General features: G+C 39.2%; 3 protein-coding genes and 1 long non-coding RNA gene across 5 annotated transcripts in view; 2 read left to right on the forward strand and 2 right to left on the reverse strand.

Annotated features, from left to right (window-relative positions):
* Positions 1 to 5142, reverse strand: part of LOC130569112 (uncharacterized) — a 38194-nt gene extending 33052 nt beyond the window's left edge. The window contains exon 1 of the long non-coding RNA XR_008964786.1: positions 4818 to 5142. This is a non-coding gene — a long non-coding RNA (uncharacterized LOC130569112). The remainder of the gene's footprint in view (positions 1 to 4817) is intronic.
* Positions 1009 to 4765, forward strand: LOC130569111 (zinc finger protein 503-like). The gene is made up of 2 exons (XM_057358504.1): positions 1009 to 1409; positions 2291 to 4765. Exons 1-2 carry the CDS (start codon positions 1191 to 1193, stop codon positions 3224 to 3226), a joined length of 1155 nt encoding a protein of 384 aa, XP_057214487.1. The 5' UTR covers positions 1009 to 1190; the 3' UTR covers positions 3227 to 4765.
* A 5271-nt stretch (positions 5143 to 10413) lies between the features above and the next one.
* LOC130569322 (catechol O-methyltransferase domain-containing protein 1-like) lies at positions 10414 to 15150 on the forward strand. 2 transcript variants are annotated; one of them, XM_057358908.1, is made up of 7 exons: positions 10414 to 10533; positions 11862 to 11989; positions 12105 to 12210; positions 12323 to 12441; positions 13265 to 13319; positions 14174 to 14307; positions 14527 to 15150. In XM_057358908.1, exons 2-7 carry the CDS (start codon positions 11888 to 11890, stop codon positions 14677 to 14679), a joined length of 669 nt encoding a protein of 222 aa, XP_057214891.1. In that variant the 5' UTR covers positions 10414 to 10533; positions 11862 to 11887; the 3' UTR covers positions 14680 to 15150. The 2 variants fall into 2 exon arrangements, with proteins under 2 accessions (XP_057214891.1, XP_057214890.1); XM_057358907.1 differs by lacking the exon at positions 10414 to 10533 and adding an exon at positions 10552 to 11433.
* Positions 15151 to 15277: 127 nt separating this feature from the next.
* Positions 15278 to 21212, reverse strand: LOC130569321 (voltage-dependent anion-selective channel protein 2-like). The gene is made up of 9 exons (XM_057358906.1): positions 21097 to 21212; positions 18913 to 18984; positions 18764 to 18813; positions 18246 to 18398; positions 18115 to 18167; positions 17807 to 18034; positions 17503 to 17653; positions 17358 to 17415; positions 15278 to 16143 (listed from the first exon to the last, which is right to left on the reverse strand). Exons 2-9 carry the CDS (start codon positions 18977 to 18979, stop codon positions 16052 to 16054), a joined length of 852 nt encoding a protein of 283 aa, XP_057214889.1. The 5' UTR covers positions 18980 to 18984; positions 21097 to 21212; the 3' UTR covers positions 15278 to 16051.
* Positions 21213 to 21318: the final 106 nt, after the last annotated feature.

Here is a 21318-nt window from a genome sequence, read left to right on the forward strand (position 1 = left end):
TCATGTGCTTTCTTATGTATTTCTCTGGAACGTTCAAACAGACTCAAGGTTATAGCGTGCACTTGTATTTGCATGCGTGGAGTTCTCCATAAACGTGCCAGAGGGATGTGAAATATAGAGGCGGCGTTCAAAACTTTCTACTTAGCCGTGGTGAAATATGGCCCGTCTGAAATGTGTTCCCATTATGGAATAACGCCCGTGTGCTGGGCGTCATCCATCACCCGCACAATAAAGGGGGAGTTTCTGGGCCTAATAACTCACGGGCAGTACCGAGAGCTGACAGCCGCCGCCGAGAACAGCAACCCCCGGTCATCCATCACCATATCTGCCTCTCATCCATCACCCGTGTGTTTTCACTTTAATTATCCAGAGAGCGCTCGGATTAAAGTTATTATATGTGATGCCTTCAAGATAACGCCATGATTAATAAGGATGAACACTCTATTAGTAAAAAATTAATACACAGACGCTTGTAGGCCAATGCAAACCTAAACCACAAAGGAGCTTACGGACAGACAAACATACAGACAGACAGACAGACAGACAGACAGACAGACATGTGCTTATTTCACTGAGAGACAGATAGACGTGTATGTTTATTTTATAGATAAACAGATCTCCATTCAGTATAGCCTACAATGTATGTCTGCATGCCTTTAAACGTCCAGATATGACATTTATGCTTAATTCAGTTTAATTTGACTTTTGGATAATCATGATTTTGGAAATATTACCTGTCTCCAGTATGATACATTTTATTTTAAGATGGTTCAGTTTGCTCCAATGTTCTGGGCATTATATCAGTTTAAGTTTGTAAATGTTGTTTATTTACACTAGATATATTTAATGCACTTTGTGTTTTGGACTCCTTGATATGTGAAAAACGAACGCCCACATTGCTTGCATCATATCCCCTTGCGCTGTCAATCACTTCACGGAGCGATCTGATTGGAGGACGGTGAAGGTTTTAATCTCGTGAACGCGAGGAACGCGAGCTGTGCTGAATGTAAGTGCGTTACGCAAGTGTGTACTGAAGATGCGCTCTGAGCTCTCTTGTTACGCGTCTCTCGTCAAGAACATTTAAGGATTATTCTGCTTTTTTCCATATTATATGGACACATTTGTTTGGTCTTTTTAAGGAACACTCGTTCTACAGATGTGTTTCCACATTACGCGGAGAGAAGTGGGACATGATCACATTGCCTTCGGAGTCTGCTTTATTTAATCTAGTGTGGGAGAAGAACCGAACTCATAAAACCGTTCAGCACTCACTGCCTCCCGCACACCCGAAGCGCCAGGCGAACCGGTTACCCGTTAAAGTGTTGAAAATGCTCACTGCGCGCACCGGACACATTCTGCACCCGGACTATCTGCAGCCTTTACCGTCCATTCACATCGGACCAATCGAGGTACATTTTATTCATGTTTTTCTTTACATCATGGATTCATGTATTGAATATACAGCTCTTTTTTCCGTGAAGAATCTTAATTAACATTTGCCAAATATTTGCCAACGCATGGTGCGCGTTTTGTTTTACCGATGTAATGATTTATATTCATAAGGTTTTCACATAAAATAGTGGAAACAATTGTTTACTTAAATATTAAAAAGTAAAAACATTTTTTTCGAACAATAAAATACATTTTATCGTACAATTCTCAGAAAAACACAAGCATAAATTATATTTGCTGCAGTTAATATATGTAAACATTCCCTATTAGGAGTTCCACTGTGCTACAGAAGTGCCATACATCTGTGGGAACGAACATGTTTTTTTACGAAGTTGATCTGTAAACCAAACCATCTGTTAAACAAATAAAATATAAATCCAACTGTTAAGTGATTGGCATGCGCGGGTGTAGGGTTTATGTGTTGGAGACTTATTCGTTTCTTTTAAAAACTGCCATTCCAACATTTTCTGTAATAGCTAGACGGTGAAATAAAATGATAGTTGCCAAATGTACTAATGACCACCATATGAAGCTATGAGCAAAACAAAAACCTCTTGTGTTTGATTGAATGTCTCTGTAGTGTTTTAGATTTAAGATCAAAGAAGGCGTTGTTTGCACGTTTAAAAAACTTACGCTGCATAAATAAAACAACTTTAAAAATATAACCTGTTTAAGTCTCGAAATGTCTGCGTGCGCAACAGAGAGATCGGGCGAGCACAGATGTGCCTTAATAAGCGCAAACTTAAAGAGGACAGCGTCTGTATTTTTCTTACTTTTTTAGTCATTGAAAACATGTATAATTCTAAAAACAAACCATAAAACTCTCTTGTTTTAACAGTTGGATGCCAAGAAGAGTCCGCTCGCCCTTCTCGCGCAAACATGTTCTCAGATCGGGAAATCTGATTCCCCGTCTTCTGCCAAACTCTCCTCGGTCACGTCGGACAAGGACTCGAAATCAAGCCCACTGAAGATCAGTGACATCGGGGTAGAGGACAAATCTTGTTTCAAGCCATATTCTAAATCATCTGAGAGGAAAGATTCGGGTGGAGATAAGTCGGGTTTCCGCGTTCCGAGTGCCACCTGCCGGCCTAACACGCCACGGACGGTCAGTCCAAGTTCGTGCAGTTCTGCGTCTCCGCAGCCCGGACGCACGGAATCTGGCGATAAAACGAGCAAAAGGGAAAACGATACAAACAAAAGCTCAACGCCGGATAATTCTGCCCCCACCAACCCAAGCAGAACTGAGAGTAACAGCGACACAAACAAACCACAGGACACTTCAAAGCCCTCCCCATCTGACACGGCCCCCGCGTCCTCAGCGTCATCTGCGATCGGATCAGGGCTCGTGGCACCGGTTTCGCCCTTCAGACCCGGCCACACCGTATTTCCCATCTCCCCTGCAGGACTACACTACCCTGGAACGCTAACAGGGCCTTACGCCAGCTACCCCCAGCCCTTTCTGCACCATGGGGTGACTCTGGACCCGAGTAAGGCCAGCAGCAGTCAGTTGATTAATGCTCAGCTGGCCGGTCCCGCTGGCTCTCTCAGCAGTAAGGCGGGGTCGAGTCCCCTAGCCGGAGCCTCCCCGCCATCCATCATGTCCACCAGCCTGTGCAGAGACCCGTTCTGCATGAGCTACCACTGCGCCAGCCATATATCATCTAATAGCTCGCACGACACGGCCCTGAAGTCTGGATACCCCATCATGTACCCCACCCACCCGCTGCACCCTCTGTCGGCCTCCGCGCCCTCGTTTACCGGACACCCCTTGTAACCGTACGGCTTCATGCTCCAACACGAGTCCCAGTCGCACGTTTGTAACTGGGTATCCGCGAACGGACCCTGTGACAAGCGCTTCTCGTGTTCAGAGGAACTTCTGGCCCATTTGCGGACGCACACCGCGTTCATGGGCGCGGAAAAGCTCGTGTCAGGATATCCGAACTCGTTAACTGCTGCAGCAATGGCCTGTCATATATCCCCCAACGGAGCCCCGCTGGCTCTCAGGAGTCCGCATCACGCGCTCGGGATGGGCACACGGTATCACCCGTATTCCAAAAGCCCCCTACCGACGCACGGTGCGCCGGTGCCGGTTCCTGCAGCCGCGGGTCAGTTTTACTCTCCATATGCGCTATACGGACAGAGACTGACCACAGCGCACGGACTCGGATATCAGTGAGAAATAAGTCCGTGGTTTTTGTGTGTGTGCGTGTGTGTTCATCTCAGGACTTATTAATGGGCCGTTATTTATTAAAGTTAGCTTTAAAGCGAGAGAAATAAAAAACAACATATTTCAACACGACTCACATGGCTTTATTTAACTGATGATGACTTTTTTATAAGAAACGTGATAAAGCCGCACTGTGTAATGATATCCAACCAAAATTCTAAATTTGAACTTTACTTGAATATTATTTTAAAACATGCTTTTTAAACGTTTAAGAACGTTTTTACTGTACAACTCAGGGAAAACAACGTCCATTAAAAGAACTACTCCATCTAGTCTGATTTTGTATTTGACATTTATTTATTGCCAATTTGCCATTATTTGACTTCATGATTCAGAAAGGAAATATGAGTGATATGCACATTAAATTTGTCTTCATTTATAATCTGTTAACCTTGCAATAAATACGTAAAGAAATATATACAGTATAGTCCAATATAGACGCTTTATGGAAAAACTATGGATAAAATGTGTTCTTCAGAAAGATGACATTAAAACGAATTATTCATGTCGTCTAATTCAAAACACTCAAAGCTTATTTTGCGCTTTAAATATTCCAAATATAAACCAGAACGTTTTGTTCATGAGACTTGATGTTTTGCAAAAGTTTTATGAGTGTTTAACAAGGAATAATTTGAGCTCTAAGATTTGATCTTAAATATATAACAGGAACTGAAACATGAATTCAGGTGCATTAAATGAAAACAAAAACTGTAGTATGCTTTAGTTTTTACTATAGTAAAATGTTGTAAACTGTAGAGTATTACACTTTGTAATATTACAATAGTCTGCACTGGTGAATTGATAAACTGAAATAAAGGTATTTTAATGTGAAGTTCAAAAATACTAGGATTTTTTAAATATACTAAATACTAAAGAATACTACAGTATTTTTATGTGGGTTAGCATATGTGTTATCTGGCAACCTCAGAAGTTTTGGGGTCTGATAGTCTGTCACATGACAGGGTTTTTACATTGACATCACAAGATTGATGCAAACCTGCAGGTAACAGTCTAGCTTTGATAAGTCATGAATATTTCTATAACACATCCACTAGTTTATAACATACCAAACGTCACACCATTTCTTAAAACATGAACAAAATTGTGTTGATGTTTGAATAAAAAAATGAAGTATTACCGTTGGTATCATGTTTCTTTCCACTTCAAGAAACATCCCGCAGTTTTCTGTTAATCCTTGTATTTCTCCAGAAGAATGAATCAATCTGTTCCTCTGCAAATCACACACAGCTGCTCATCACGGTGAAAATCTGGCAAAAACACAACAACTTCAGTCTTAACACACCTTATCATTCTTTATTATTTACGGTTATTTTGGCATGTGTAAATTGAATCAAAACGGGGATAAACATGTTTAATAAATCAACACTCATAGGGTGAAGCACTTATTCATCATTATGTGTACAATTACATTACATTCATGCCAAACTACAAAATATCTCTCATCCAGGTGCATTCTGGGATACTTCAAAACACTTATTAACATTTGACATTTGTTGCCACTTTCCCTGAAAAAACCGATGATCGATTTATTTAAAATGTTAGTTTTAAGAAAAACCTTTGTCAACAATTTAAGATAATCTTCTTAAATGGCTTGGTATTTTTTAACCTTTCAAGTGATTTTTATTCTTTAACTTTCTACTCAAAAAATAAAATTATTTTTAAACTCCCAGTCACCTTTGCATCTGTATGAATGTCACGCATGTATGCAAGAAAATCCTTCCCTGTCATTTAAAATAGAAGAAAAAAAACACAGTTTAAATGTAGCACATGAAACTTGTTTCACCGCACAGCATTATTGGTTTTGTGCATTTTTGTCATTTTTTGGCTTGACCTCGTGCATTAGAACGTGTTCTGCGGTGTGCAGACTGGCCAAAAATATTCACCATGACAGACTCCAAGAGTCACAGAGCTGAACAATATTCATTTATATCACAGCGTGGTTTGAGTTACAAACCGAAGCAAAGCATTCTGGGTCTAAACACGTTTCCACTGAGTTGAGTTGGCAGCGATGGTCTTGCTCTCTTTCGGTCTTCTGCTGAACTTACAAGAAGAAAAAAACACGAATCGACCGCACGCTCATAAATCTGTAACCCGTACAAAACCCTCAAGCAATAATCGAGCTGTCTGAAGAAAGATCTGCATTTCTGAGCAGTGAATCCTTCAGTATGACAAGCAGAGACAAACAACACCGCACAGGGGTGTAGTACCAGAGTAATTGGTCTTCAATACTACAGTCATCTTTCACTGAGAGGTGTACTGCACTGTGTACAGAAGTAAACGTAAACATTTATAGAAATAGGAATATTGTGTATCCATGTAAACAGATATAAACAATGTAAACAAATTGCAATAAGTCTATTCAGTCCATTAAAAAGAAACAAAATGTTTACTTTTTAAAAACTCGTGTACAGTTATATGTGGAAACCTCATGCACACGCAGCTGTTGGTCACACCATCACTCAGCACGAAAAGTCAAGTTGCTAACAAAGCAACATCACACACTTATGTTCGAAGCACAAATTATGTCTGATAAATAAATTGCAGAGCGCAAATCTGTGTGGGGGCAGAAAACTAGCCACAGATTTAACAACAAACACACTGAACACACACCCGGCGTCACTGACAGAAGTTCTGTTGAGTTTTTATTTACAGTATTTAAAGTACATGCATCTGAGCATCAATGCATGAACAAAAACCAAACACACACACACATGCATGCATACGCACCTTACACACACACAGTACGCATACACAAACACACATGTATGCAAACACACTCCAAACACATGCAAGCATACACAAACACACACACAGTATCCAAACACACATGTACACAAATACACATGTATGCACGCACGCACAGTATCCAAACATCCACAAACATCCACATCTTATACACTCACATACACACATACAATATCAACACACCAAACACACATATATGCCCACACACAAATGTGCACAGACACACAGACAAACAGACGCGCACACACATAGTATCCAAACATCCACAAACACACACGCATACATACACATCTTATACATGCACATACACACATACAATATCGACACACCAAACACACATACAGTATATTCCCACACACAAACGTGCACAGACACACAGACAAACACAAATGTCCACAGACACACATGTATGCACGCACACGCACGCACACACACACACACAGTATCCAAACAAACAAACAAACACATCTTATACACGCATATATACACATACAAGATTAACACACCAAACACACAAATGTGCACAGACACACATGTATGCACACGCACGCAGGCATACACACACCTGACACACAAACCATACCAAATACATCCACTCACATCCACAAAACACACAAACTCACACTTTATACACACACACGCACAGATGGAAACGGTTTCCTCTAAACATATGTGCTGTAAGTAAGATAAATGAAGTCTCAAGCAGCCGTCCGCAGACACACACACACACACACACACACACAAACACACGCACACAGTCATTTAGACAGTATTTAAATACGCCGGCTCTCGCCAGGGCAGAATCTGTTCGTGCTTCGGCTTGAAACTGCAGTCCAAGTTCTCCCCGCTGAGGAGCTTAAATCAGCTCTGGCATCGTCTCCATCAGAGTTTCTCAAGGCCCCTCTGAAGACAGCACAGCAGTCGGCCTCTGTAATATTTCACAAGCGGTGAAACTGTCTGGGGAAACAGATGTCCGCTCTTCAGCTCAGACTGATGTCGAATCTTAGGGAAAAATTACCAGCGTGTCTCGCCGGAGCATTTAAAGACATTTCTCCTGAACTGAAAGATTTCATAACTTTTAACATTACACATTCATTTCAATAAGTCAACATGAAATCCAAAGGAATTCAACCACAACGATGATCCGAAAAACATACAGTACCATTAAGATGAATGCTGCAATGTACAACTTTTTTTATTTTATTTTAAGATTTCAGTGTGTGTGTGCGTGCGTGTGCGTACTTGTAGAAGTCGGTAGTGCTATACGCTAGTATGCTTCATCTGTCACTATTCTGCTCCGCCTGCATACAAACAGATATTAAAAACACTGAAAACAACAATACAAGCCTTCATCTGAACTCTTTTATCACATTAATGTCAGTAACATCAATCTTCTGAACTGCTTTCCACACAAACGCAAAATATCACATCAGTGTCAAAGCTCAAATCCTTTTACAGCGTGAAACCTCTTGTTCACGAGCACACAATACACAACACCTTGGATAGTATATTTGTTCATGTTGGAGATAATCCACCATTTCATAGACAGTTGTGTTGTATTGTCTTATCAGTTTGCAACCAACTAACTGGACCATATCATATCCATTGCTAATATATTATAGATCGGATGAAAATTCAACGTAAACTTTATGCCATGATGCCTGTGTGTGTTGTGATTGGTTGCCAGTGCACCGTGATGCGGTTGCCAGGGCGACCGGGGTTGATGTACCGTGTCAGGCCATACATCAGTCCTCCTACGCTCCACAGATATGATGTGGGTCAATTTTAATTCATGATTTTTATCTGCCGTTTTAAGACACAGCATGACAGGTAAACTCATCTCTCTAAAGAGTTACGTGACACACAGAACACAGCTGCCAGATAAACAATCATGATCTGCATTATGTTTCACTGCACAAAATCTGTTCGTCATCACCTGAACAGCAGTTTCTCTTCCCGGCAGACAGCCACGGCTCTCTGATATACTGAACACATGCGGCCTGTTCCAGGATCAGTCTGCAGAGCTCGCGTTAAGCATCCGTTTGATAGGTTTGGCGCTGGTGTTCATCGTTTACTCACCCGCATGTCATATCAAGCCTGTGTTATATATCAAGCCTTCGATGCCATGCAAAAAGATGTCAGGCAGAACTTCTGGTGCCTGTGTAGAGACGGATGACGGCGATTCAAGAGAGAAAAGGCAGAACCGTAGAAATATGAGATTTGAGACGGAATGCAAGAGAAGCATGTGAACATTCTGCTTGTGTTGCACAGAGGACAGAAAGTCTCGACGTGAGAAACAGACGACAAGATCCTTTACGCTCCACACGTGCTCAACGCACGTGAAACATCTCAAATCTTCTCAATAAGGTCTTTGCAGTGATTTCATTAAGAATACCGTTGCCCAATTATGGCTTTCATTGGGGTGATGGATGCCAGCTGGGCGCTCAGGCTTTGGACTCGCCAACAGCCCATAAGTCACTCTGACACACGCCTGTGATGTCAATCCAACGGAAAAACTCCATAAACGTTCTTTAACTGTACACAGAGCAGATTTAGGTGAACTCAGGATGTGCCTTTCACACATGACAGACCGAAGCTCATCTATCAAGCGTCACCTCGCGGCGTCTGTCGGCGGTGCAATCTCGGAGCAATGAAGCTCTCGTGTCAAACGTGCGAGTGACAGCGGGTGACAGGTGCGCGAGGTACTTCCTGATGTGTTATTTAGCGGTTGTCATGGTAACAGACTGGCAGCATCATCACAGAACAGGTGCTACACGTTTCGTACAACTGGGATGTGTGGAACAGATGTTCCTATCTAATGATCCTGACCTGTTGTTTACGAGTTGGGTAAATGATACGAATGACAAGCAGTGATATTTATTAGAGCAGAACAGGGCCGTGGCAGACCGTGTTTGCAATGCTGCAGTGGAAGATTGGAGCGGGTGTAGGTTTTAGTCTGAAACGTACACACTGCAAGTCCTATTTTAGCTGTGAAGAGAATGAACACACTGTTGTGCGTTATCTGCGGTCAGGGTTCCTAAAAGATTCCTTTAAAAACACAATCTTTTGCCTTAATGGTTTCATGATACTGAGAACTGAGCCGATTCTAGTTGAGAGAACGAAAGCTCCAGAGGGTTTACTGCGCCCTTTGCTGCAGTGATTTATTAGTTGTGCAGTCATCATGACATGCAGAATATATTTTGGCATTGATAACACCGCCACCTGCCGGCGGACATGATGAAATACAGTCTTTCTTTCATAGAGAAATATGTGCATCTGAATATAATTCATATTTTTAGATTTGATCTTTATGTGACTATTCATAAACCAGCATGCATAATTTTGACATGTTTTTATTTAATATTGTTATAAAACCCTGTTATTAGAAAGCCTGTTTTATATACTACTATATCTATATACTATTTTAACTAACTCTCCCACATCACATTTTTACATCTGCAGTTAAATTTAAAGCAATGATTTACCTTGGCAAACTAATGAAATGGAGTTACATAAAACAAACAGAGTAAATAGAAGCTTTGTAAACACGAGCACAGGTTTAATGTCCTCTAGGGACATTAGGCTATATCAGACTTGAAATTGAAGCATTGATATAGTAATGAGCATCAACTGTTGTTTATTCTTCAGTATAATGTCAAATTCTTCGTAATGATTTTATCTAGCCAACAATATATTCAAGTTACTTAAAAATAAACAACTAAAATGGTAGAAATGCATCAATATTTTTTAATAAATTCTATAACCGACTATGCAGACGTTAAAACAATGTACTATATTTATTAATACTCAATTTTTATTGTAGTAATTATTTCAAATGTATCCCTAGCATATATTTTTGCCTAGATCGATACATACAGTATAAGGACTACAGTAAACGGTGTCAGCCACTTCTAAAAGCATCTTCTCAAACAGAAGTTTGGATGTTGAATTTGTCCTGTCGTGTTTAATATATAATGATTGTGTTATGAAACGTTTAAGTCGAGAATCTCCACCCACAAACTGAAGCCATTTTTACAGAGAAGACTAGAACAGAAACCAGCAGAAGAGAAACCACGCAACACATCTCTGTGAGTTACTCTTAAATCGCTTCTATATGTGATATGTTGTGTGTTTGACGCAGAATTTAATCTATGAATGAATGCGACTAAATCCGGATTTAATGATGTTTATAATCTTGTATAAAGGGCGATTCAATTATAATAATAATACATCTGCCAGAAGCATTGTCCATGGGCATTGAGTTGAAATAACATGACTATTTTGGATAGCACTATCCAGAAATTGGGATATCGAACATTAATAACAAAATTACACGTTTTTCAAATAATTCGTATTTTGGGTGTATTGCAACGATCACGTGAAATGGACGGCGGTAGTAATGCTCAGAGTATAAGCGCAACACGTCTGCGCATGCGCACATGAACGAAATTGTCGAGGATAGATTCAACAAAACTTAACGCGTAACTTTGTAAAGATTTAACTACTGCAAATCATATTAATGTATGTTTAATTGTAATTTTTGTGTATTTACTACTGTAAAGGCAGTGTGTTTTCGCCATTTGAATATAATATATTTTTATTAGAATAAAACGAGGAGGCCTATAAGAAATATTTGTATTTTGATATGCAGTCAAATCCCCATGATGCAACTGATCAGTAATAAACTATGTAAAAAATGTCAACTTAAACGTCAACTTATTATGAATGCAATAACCAATTTCAACACTCTTGCAACAGCAAAAAAATTCTGCTTTGAATAAATGACCATAACCACGTGACCATTTCCAGTCCAGTTGGGTGTTTTACGGTAATACGGTTCACATGTTGATGCCTTCACTCTTACCTTCACCTTCAAAGATCTTTCGACAGAGAGCAGAATCAAATCATGTCACTTCACAACATCCACACAGAAGCTCTAATAGGCTCTGCAGCACTGGGGTTAATACTTGTGACGGGGTTTTATGTGGGTAAGTGCAACTGATTGTAGAAATGGGAACGACTTTAACTTCACTCCACCCGGAAGTAACGTTGATATGAACTTCAAGCCGCGTTTAAAGGAACACGCACCGATTAATAAAACAGTAAAAAACAATTCAGGGGGTTTAACAGTAATTCATTTGATCATCTTTTCTTTTTCGTTTTTTAAACGTTTGTAGTAGAGCTGGTGAAATATTAGTTTATTAAAAAAAATCCAAATTTACATATTTAATACTTTTTAAAAACTATGTATGTAAATATGTTATACATGTAAATATGCAATATATATGTAAATGTAAAAGTATGTAATTTTATATCAGTACTACAACGATTAAGACGAGGTTTTATTTTTTATATGTATGTAAGTATGAAACTAAATTTCAAAACTGTTATTTCTTATTTCATTTTTTTTCTAAAGGAAAACGTCAATCAAAATTGTCAAGAATGTCGAGTAAAAGCCACGTGGGAAGAAAAGATGATCCAGTGATGCATTATCTCCTGAATCACTCTCTGAGAGAACACCCGGCTCTTAAAAAACTGCGTCTGGTAATATCCAGATCATCTTTAGACAGTTTCTTTTTCTATTATGTTTGCCTGTGTTGCTTAAAAGAATCAAACTAACTCATTTCAGCAGTGCAATGAGAGTGTTTTTCATCTGTAGAAATCTATGGAGCATCAGCTGAACTTCATCATGGTTGCCTGTGAGCAGTCACAGTTTATGGCCAATCTGGCCAGATTAATCAAAACCAAGAAAGCTATTGAAATTGGTATGAAATAAGAGCATAATCTAAAATAAAGGTATAATTGTTGATGTAAATAACAGTTATTTATGTAAAAAGTGGAGCTGAAGTCATGAGTGTTTGTGTTTGTATTTATCAGGTGTATATACAGGCTATAATGCGTTGAATATTGCTCTCGCTCTGCCTGAAGATGGGAAAATCATTGCCTGTGATGTGAATGAGGAATTCACAAACATTGGCAGACCTTTCTGGAAAGAGGCAAGTCACTGAAAAAAAACCTGAAAGTGACATGAAAATTAACATTAAAACCAAATTTACTCCATAAACCATATTTATGCATACATAAACCTTACCATAACCATATTTACTCATTCTTAATGTTTACCATCACGGGACGTCATCATTAGACATTTGTACTATCCTAAATCCTGAGATTTTATCCTTCTTCTTTTCAAAAGAAATTCAATTTTGCAATCCTCACTTTATTTATGCATTGTTCTACTGTGACGTTTTTTGTTTAATCGTGCATCTGTCCTTATCAGATAAAACAAGAGTTAACCTTTAAATTTCAGAAATCAAGCTTGCTTTGTGAAGGTTAATATTTAAACTAGACTTTTGACTTCGTAAAAAAATGAAATGTTTGTCCCTGCTATTCATGTGTATGTGACAGTAAATGTTTCCTTGTACAGAGATGAAATATTCTTACTGATTATTATTTTGTTCGCAGTTAACACCCAGTTAGCTGGAATGATTTTTATTTGTGAAACTGACCTTTCATGTGCACACAAACCCACCCACTTCTGATTTGGGATTTGATTGGTTTTGATTTCATCTGCACATTTTCTAAACACAAATGCTGCCCCAAAGCTCTGGCAGTCATGTGAGCTAATCAGAATATCAAACACTGACTAAATTATAGTTTAATAGCTGTGACAAATGAAATCTTTTATTAACTCACTGCAGACACGAAGCGTGTAAATCAAGTGAAAGCAGGCGTGTCTAACATGATCATGATCATGCTCCTGATTTCTCACTTAAAAAAATCTCAATAATCATATTTCTTTCATGTTTGTTTCCAAAGGCTGGTGTTGAGCACAAAATAGACCTGCGTCTGCAGCCTGCAGTGAAAACACTGGGTAACGTCTGGATTCCTTCATTCTGATCCGATTCATAATCTACTAAACCTATTCTGTGTTCACACTGTAGCTGAATGTCATCATAAAAGAAAGTGTAAATCGCATGATAAGAAATGCACTGCAAAAAATGACATTCTTACTAAGCATTTCTGTCTTGTTTTCTAGTAAAAATATCGAAAACGTCTTAAATCGAGAAACATTTTCTTGACAAGAAAACGACGTAAGATATTTATATTTAGTCTCGTTTTATAAAAGAAAATATAAGAATTAGGGACGTTTATGTTTAAAACAAGCGGAAAAAAACCTGCCAATGGGGTGAGAAAAATCAACTTGAATTTAGTTAGACTTTTTTCTTAAGTACCTAATTCAAGTTTATTTTCCTCACCCCATTGGCAGATTTTTTTTGCCTGTTTTAAACATAAATTTTCCTAATTCTTATATGTTCTTACAACAAGACTTAACATTCTTAAATCGAGATACATTTTCTTGACCAAAAAGGTGACCCAAGATATTTATAAACAATAAGAAAATGTTTAGTAAGAATGTCATTTTTTGCAGTGGGCACTCTTAAAAATAAAGGTGCACAAAAGGTTGTTCACAGCGATGCCATAGAAGAACCATTTTTGGTTCCACAAAGAACCATTCAGATAAAGGTTCTTTAAAGAAGCATCTCTTTCTTACATTTTTATAATCTGAAGATGTTAAAGGTTCTTCGTGGAAGCAAAAGATTCCTCTATGGCATTGAAGAACCTTTTGAAGAACCTTTTTTTAAAGAGTGTATGTGACATAAAGGTCATTTAAACGGGAAACATGTTTACTTTGGCTTTGATTATCGATCATGTTTTTGGTGTCAGATGAGCTGCTGGCTGCAGGTGAAGCAGAAACATTTGATTTCGTCTTCATCGACGCTGATAAAGTCAATTATGACAACTACTATGAGAAATCTCTCAAGCTGGTCAGGAAAGGAGGAATCATCGCCATAGATAATGTAAGCATACAAACACACAATTTATTATAAATGAATAACCAAAAACCGTTTTAAAAGTTACATGTTATGAACCATTTTTACATTCATTTCAAGACATCTGACGGTTTTGTATCATAGCTTCTAAACACTCATGCAACTTCAGTTCATAGGCTAGACGTTTCTGATCTTATGTTTGCTTCATCAAAAAAAGACGAAACGATAATAATCATGTTGCCTCAGGTCCTGTGGAGCGGTCAAGTGGTGAATCCAGCTGATGGAGACGTGGACACCATTAGCATCGATAAACTGAACAAGAAGCTCCACAGAGACGTCCGAATCAATCTGAGCATGCTCACCGTGGGCGACGGGCTGACGTTAGCATTCAAACTCTGAGTTCATCAAAGCGAACAGTGCCATGTCAGACAGAAAAACGTCTACCAGAATCAAACTTAGTTCTAAAACCTAGTGAGCGGTCTATGTGGGTGGCGTTTTATGCGCACTCCTGAAGGCTGCTTTTGAAAATAAGTTCATCTTGGAGAAAGCCACATGAGAAGGCAATCCCAGAATGCACTGTAACAAGCACGTGGAGCTGCTGCCTATATAGTTTTTAAAGCGGACCCTAATCAGTCAGCATCCTGATTCAGTTAGAATGCGGCCCATGTAGTGGACGTTAAACCAGCTCGTCGGGTTTTAGAACGGAGCCAAAGAGTTTCATTGGTAGACAAGTTGTATTTTAATAACTGAAACGTGACTATATGAAGGCAATGTTTTGCATTTTAATGGTGCCAACTACAGTTTATGAAGATGGTGTTTAAATGTGACATTTTTATGTTTTCAATCAAATAAAATCTAACAATCTGCTGGAATTTTATCAGTAATATTATAAATTTTGTGGTTAAAGGTGTATTTGACACTACTAACCAATAAGTTGTAGCAACAGTCGCAGTTGTATTATCAGATTGTACATTTTTGCTATTTATAATGTTATAATATCCATTATATTTTGACCATTTTACTGCACGCTTAGTGTTTTTTCTTCCTATGAGACGTCGTCTAAACCTGTCAGCTGTAGTTCTTCTTGCTTGATTCATGTACAAATACGTCACGATTCTGTTTGAAGACTTTATTGCAAAGGTCGACACACACACACAAGGGTGTTCGCATGGTTGTGCAGGTAAGGCGACTCGCACACATCTACGCCAAGTGTTTAGTGACATCACATCTCACGCTGAGAAGATTTACAGGGAGATTTGCACCAAAAACAGTCAACAAAAGCCAGAACTACAGATCACAGAGGCAGCAATGGAAGATTCTTCATGTGCAAATTAACTTCACGTTACTCAGTAGTGGAAAACTCAAGAATCGTCAAGTTTATATTAACCACAGCACTTCTAGACTTCATTCATTGTTCGCTGGATCAAGAGCTTTAAACATTCCCCTCTGTGTTCCACCAGAAACGGCATACAGGTTGATTTTTGAGTAAATAATGACAAAAATCTGGTGAACTTCTTAAACACCGAGAACATGATCAATATGATGTGATGTAACACACATGCACACTGAAGCTCGGATCAAAAGAGAGATTGATTTCAGAATGATGAATAAATATCAGAGTCACGAGGTTCAGGTTTGGGTTCAGTGCTTAGTTTAAGGGAAAGGAGTACGTGCGGGCGGATGTGCGTAGAGATATCAGACTTCTCTTTCCAGTCATTTCCCATTAAGCATGATTTGAGCGGACCGAGACCTCTTCATACGGCTGCTGGTGTTACGCATCCAGCTCAATTCCCAAGCCCAGTTTATGACTTCCAGAATTAATGTTCTTTCCATCCACGAGGGCAGAAAGCGTGATCTTCATTCCTGCGTGACAACAGACACAGTTACAGAACAACTCGTGCATATACACAGCCAGAATGTCACACGAACAGTCACGAAACGTACAAAACCAAAAGAAAATATTTTGATATCAAGGTTCACTCCTTAAAGAAACGAGCAGTGCTCGGATACTATCGATGTTCAAATTAAACAACACTAAATACTTTGAAATGATGTAGCACAGACAAAGAATCGGCAGTCTAATAAAAGCCGTTTTATTTGACATGTGACCAGCCGATCACTGCTCTATTTTGTAAAACTATCAGACATTTTTGCTCAAATTTGTAACGCATTGACTAAAAAGTATTTTGTGTGATAGTTGTCAGCGAAACAAAGAAAACATGCCGCTTTAATTCACTGTATTCCCCAACAGTCTCATCTGCTCATTTATAATGGGCGAACTGTCCTCAAAACTGTGAAAAGGTTCATTTATCTTAAAACTTTTAAGTGTGTTTAATGATTTTGATATTTTGAGTTCCAGTGACACAAAAATAAGAAGTCACTTCACTCAAACATTTTTATTATATCTTCGGATGACGTCAGAGCGATTCCCAGCATGCTTTGTGGGGACTGGATACTGGAAGTAAATCTCGAAATAAAGTGTGGTTTTATGTATTTATATCAAAATTACAACGGGACGAGTCTTGTAACGTTAGTGATTTTAGGAGGCAACCATTGTACAGACGAGTAGAGCATTTGCTGAGGAGGAAAACAGACTCATGTCAAATCTTTCCTGTGTGATCTGAAGGCACTACATTGGTGATGCTACAGCTGTAATTGGCTGTTGTTCCTTCATGACAACATTGATCATTGTTTTAAAGCGAAACTCAAATAAATGTAACCGTGAAAAGTGAAGTTCATTCAAAATGAATTATTTTGAGTTTGAGTTTAGTGTTCTTTACTCAAAAGAATGAAGTTGATTAACTTCGAGGTAATAAGTTTCCACTTCATAACTTAGCGGGGTGGAAAACATAGTGAATCTCATGTACAACTCTTTGTGTAGACATCCATCTTAAAGTGTGCGTGCGTGTCTGTACGGTGTGCACATATTGAGGCTTATTTTTTTGTAGAAAAGGTTTCAACATCAGCTACAATGTCTTCAGGGTGATTTTAAGATGAAACCACGTTCATTCCTGCGATTCTCTCAAACAGAGAGCAGAACTTCTGAATGAAGAATCTGAATAAAACACAAACTGTACCTGGTCTGAGGGTCTGAGTGTAGCCAACCCCGACCAGACTGGAATTATTCACTTTAGCCTGAGAGACCGAGACAGACGCTTCACGTTATGCACGTTTAGAAGCAGTGATATGTTTGCAGGTACAAGAAATGTTGGAAAAACTCACGCTGACAGATGAGCTGGGGTCCAGCATGTATTTGCCAGCGATGCCGAAGCTTGTGCTGTTATTGCCGGCGGTCCAGGCCAGATCGACTGCCGTCTCCAAGCGATCATTCACTTTCTGATAAATCGAGCCGCCAAACTCCGTGCCGTCATTCCTGCAACGCAAACACAGCGCGTGAGGTTTTCCGGCATTCTTCTCCCGCCGTAACCTGTCTGGGTATACTGCTACACGTTAAAGTTCTATAGTGAGGGTTAAAGGTCAACTCAAAACAGTAATCGCTAAAAAGAGTGTAAAGCGCATGACTCACACATGGGTGTGTAACTGAAAGTCTTCCGTCTTGAATCCGATGGCAAAGTTGCTGCGGGTCATTTTGGACTTGGCGCTGTCGAAGGTCATCTGGTATCCGGCCAGCCAGCCCTCGTACCCCACCACTGCCGCTCCGTGGATGGTCGGACCAGCAAAGTCGAAATCCACATCGCAGCCCGCGTTGAGATATTCACGCTTGTAAGCGGACTTCACCTTGCCGCTCTTCTTGCTGTTCGAACAACACAAACGGACGTAAGTCTCACCAGAATCGTTTCATAGACAGGTACGGGCGGTTTACTTTCACTGTACCCAGTGTTGGGTGAGAAGGTCGTGTCGAAGGTCAACTTCAGTCCTTTAGTGATCTGTTAAACAAAATATTGTCACAAACAGAAGCCGATGGAATCAGACTTTTATTTTGTGACGTGCGATTGTCTTCACACCTGGTCCTCCACGGAGATCTCTGTGCCGAGCGTGTTGTCTGTGTTCCACTTCTCCGTGAAGGTCAGTCCATACTCCGTCCACTTGTATTTGGTCTCCAGGTTCCCGCTGATCTTGTTTGTGTCCATGTTTGAAGAACCACTCGTTTTGAATTCCTGTCAAAATAAAAGTCTGACGTAAGCAATGATCTTACATCTCCATGTGAATAAACACGAAATGCGCTGCCAGTCATGTTACTGTGCCATCTACAACCAGCGTTAAATGAGTTGCATGTTATAAAAGACATTGGTTTAAAAAAACATTGGTTTTACTTGACATGTTTTGTCACAGGGCTTCAGTTCAGTTTTTTTTACATCGGTGGAATAAAACACACCGATGAATCCTTAACATTATATTTACACTATATTACCTTAACACTATATTATCCTTAACATTATATAGAAAGTAAAGAGAGTTGAGCTTGATTACAGATTGACATGTAAACTCAAGTAAAAATGTTCTTTGCTTCTTTAAGACGTACCACTCCGTTTGCAGATTTGGTTTTGACATCAAGCTTCACCATTCCAAAACCTTATAAAACAACATACAAAAAAATATGTATACATAAGAAAAACGTGTCATGCATTATTTGACAGTTTTAAACGAAGCTGAGAAAGTAAAGAATGTTACCGTAGCCCTTGTTGAGAATATCTCTTGCAGACTTTCCCAGGTCTGCGTACGCTGGAGGAACCGCCATCTTATCTAGAAAAAATAAACATGAGCGTGAAATACAAGCATCATTGCTTATACTCATGGTTTGGAGTGTCTATACATTTATAAATCATGCGTGTGCCACATATATTCCACAGGTGTGTTTGCAAATCTAGTAACAGTACATTTCTATTCCTACTTCTACTTGAAGTGTGTGAATGTGAACCCTGTTAATGGTGTAGAACAGATGCGTCAGAGTCAACTCGGTCTTATGTAGGGGAAAGAAACTTCATTGGTCAGTATAGACTGAACCCTGAGGTGACACACTCACAAATGCATAACATGTATACAAAATCATTAAACCACTTTGTGTCCTCAGTCCCACAATCCACCAGTAGTCTGTTAATGGATAGAAAAGTGTATTTGTCATATTTCTCAAGCAATCAGTTTCTGTAGATATCGGCCGTACTGCTTTCCAAAGTTAAAATATGCATGTTCCATCACTAAACCACTGACTCCCACTACTGCCTCTCTCAATTCAAATGAGCTTTACTGGCATGACTTATACAGTATTGCCAAAGCATTCTTCATTTCATGAGCAATGAACAAAACAACAAATAAATAATACATAAACAAAACAAAATCAATCAATCAATGGCTAAAAGAATAAGTAAATATTAAAGGGTTCATATGACATGGCTAAAAGGAATATTATGGTTTGTTTTAGATGTAATGCAATGTGTCTACAGGATTTAAGGTTGATAAACGCTGTATTTTCCACACACCGTGCATGTTTGTATCTCCTCTTTGCTCCGCCTCTCAGGTTTTTGACAAAGCTCATGGCTCTGAAAAGCGAGGTGTGCTGTGATTGGCCAGTTCACCAGTGCGTAGTGATTGGTGGAATACTGCAAGCGTGTGAGGGAAATGTAACGCCTCTGACCATATTTGGAACATCAGGTTCCTCTTCAATTGTACTGACAGGTACGCCCACCTTACTTGAGTCTACATTTGGGCGGTCTTAGTCAAATCAGACCACCAACTGATGTAGATTTGTGGGGGTGTGGCTACACGAGGTGTTTCAGGCAGGTCTGGGTGAGCATTCCCTCATAGAAACTCATTTACATAGAATGACTCTTTTGTTCCCACACTTTCATTTCTGCAGTTTTACACGTCTAATACACGCATGAGCGACTTATAACATACCAAAGACACAGAACAACATGTGTTCGCGCCATATGACCCCTTTAAAACGTAGCTTCAAAAGCCGTGTACATGCAGATACAGAAAATAAATAAACAAACAAAGAAACAAAAAAAAATGTATACAGTTATATACAAAAACAACCTGTTTTAGTTTTGTCCATTTGCTGATTCTCTATGTTTATGGCAAGCTGTTATATAGTTGCCAACTTGGTCTCTGTCGTCCTCTTTCTATAGCTATACCGCTCTCTCTCAAAATAACTAAAAATCTTAAAACTATAAAATAAACAATAAACAGAGAACTGTCAATTAATAACTAACTCGTTCATTCGCTCGTTCGTTCATTGATTCATTCGTTTATTCGTTCGTTCGTTCATTGATTCATTCGTTCGTTCGTTCATTAATTGATTCATTCATTGATTCATTCGTTCATTCATTCATTCGTTCGTTCATTCACTCGTTCGTTCGTTCGTTCGTTCATTGATTCATTCGTTCATTCATTCGTTCATTCATTCATTGATTCATTCGTTCATTCGTTCGTTCCTTCCTTCCTTCGTTCGTTCATTGATTCATTCGTTCGTTCGTTCATTAATTGATTCATTCATTGGTTCATTCATTCATTCGTTCGTTCATTCATTCGTTCGTTCGTTCGTTCATTCATTCACTCGTTCGTTCGTTCGTTCATTCATTGATTCATTCGTTCATTCATTCATTGATTCATTCGTTCATTCATTCGTTCGTTCCTTCCTTCATTCGTTCATTCCTTCATTCGTTCGTTCGTTCATTCGTTCGTTCGTTCGTTCGTTCGTTCATTCCTTCATTCGTTCGTTCGTTCGTTCGTTCGCTCGTTCGTTCATTCACTCCGTCTGTTTCAAACTGACCTGAATCCATTAAAGGTTCATTGATATAATTACATCATATCACGTTTAGAGAGCACATATAAACCTGCCAGAGCATCACTGACCTGTTAATGTGATTCGAACCTGTGTAGCAGAACCGGCCACAATTCACCTGTGCGAGGACGAGATGAAGGAGACACAGCACAAACCTGCAGAATCAGGACCCGTCAGGACTGCCCGCCCTATGCCTGACTTAAATGACATTACGTTGCTAAAAAGAAAAACTTTTCCTTGATTATTAATCCATTAAGTGTATTAATTGTGTAGTGGTCAGTAAATATTGGACA

The sequence above is a fragment of the Triplophysa rosa genome, linkage group LG18 (assembly GCF_024868665.1).
Source record: "Triplophysa rosa linkage group LG18, Trosa_1v2, whole genome shotgun sequence".
NCBI lineage: Eukaryota > Metazoa > Chordata > Actinopteri > Cypriniformes > Nemacheilidae > Triplophysa > Triplophysa rosa.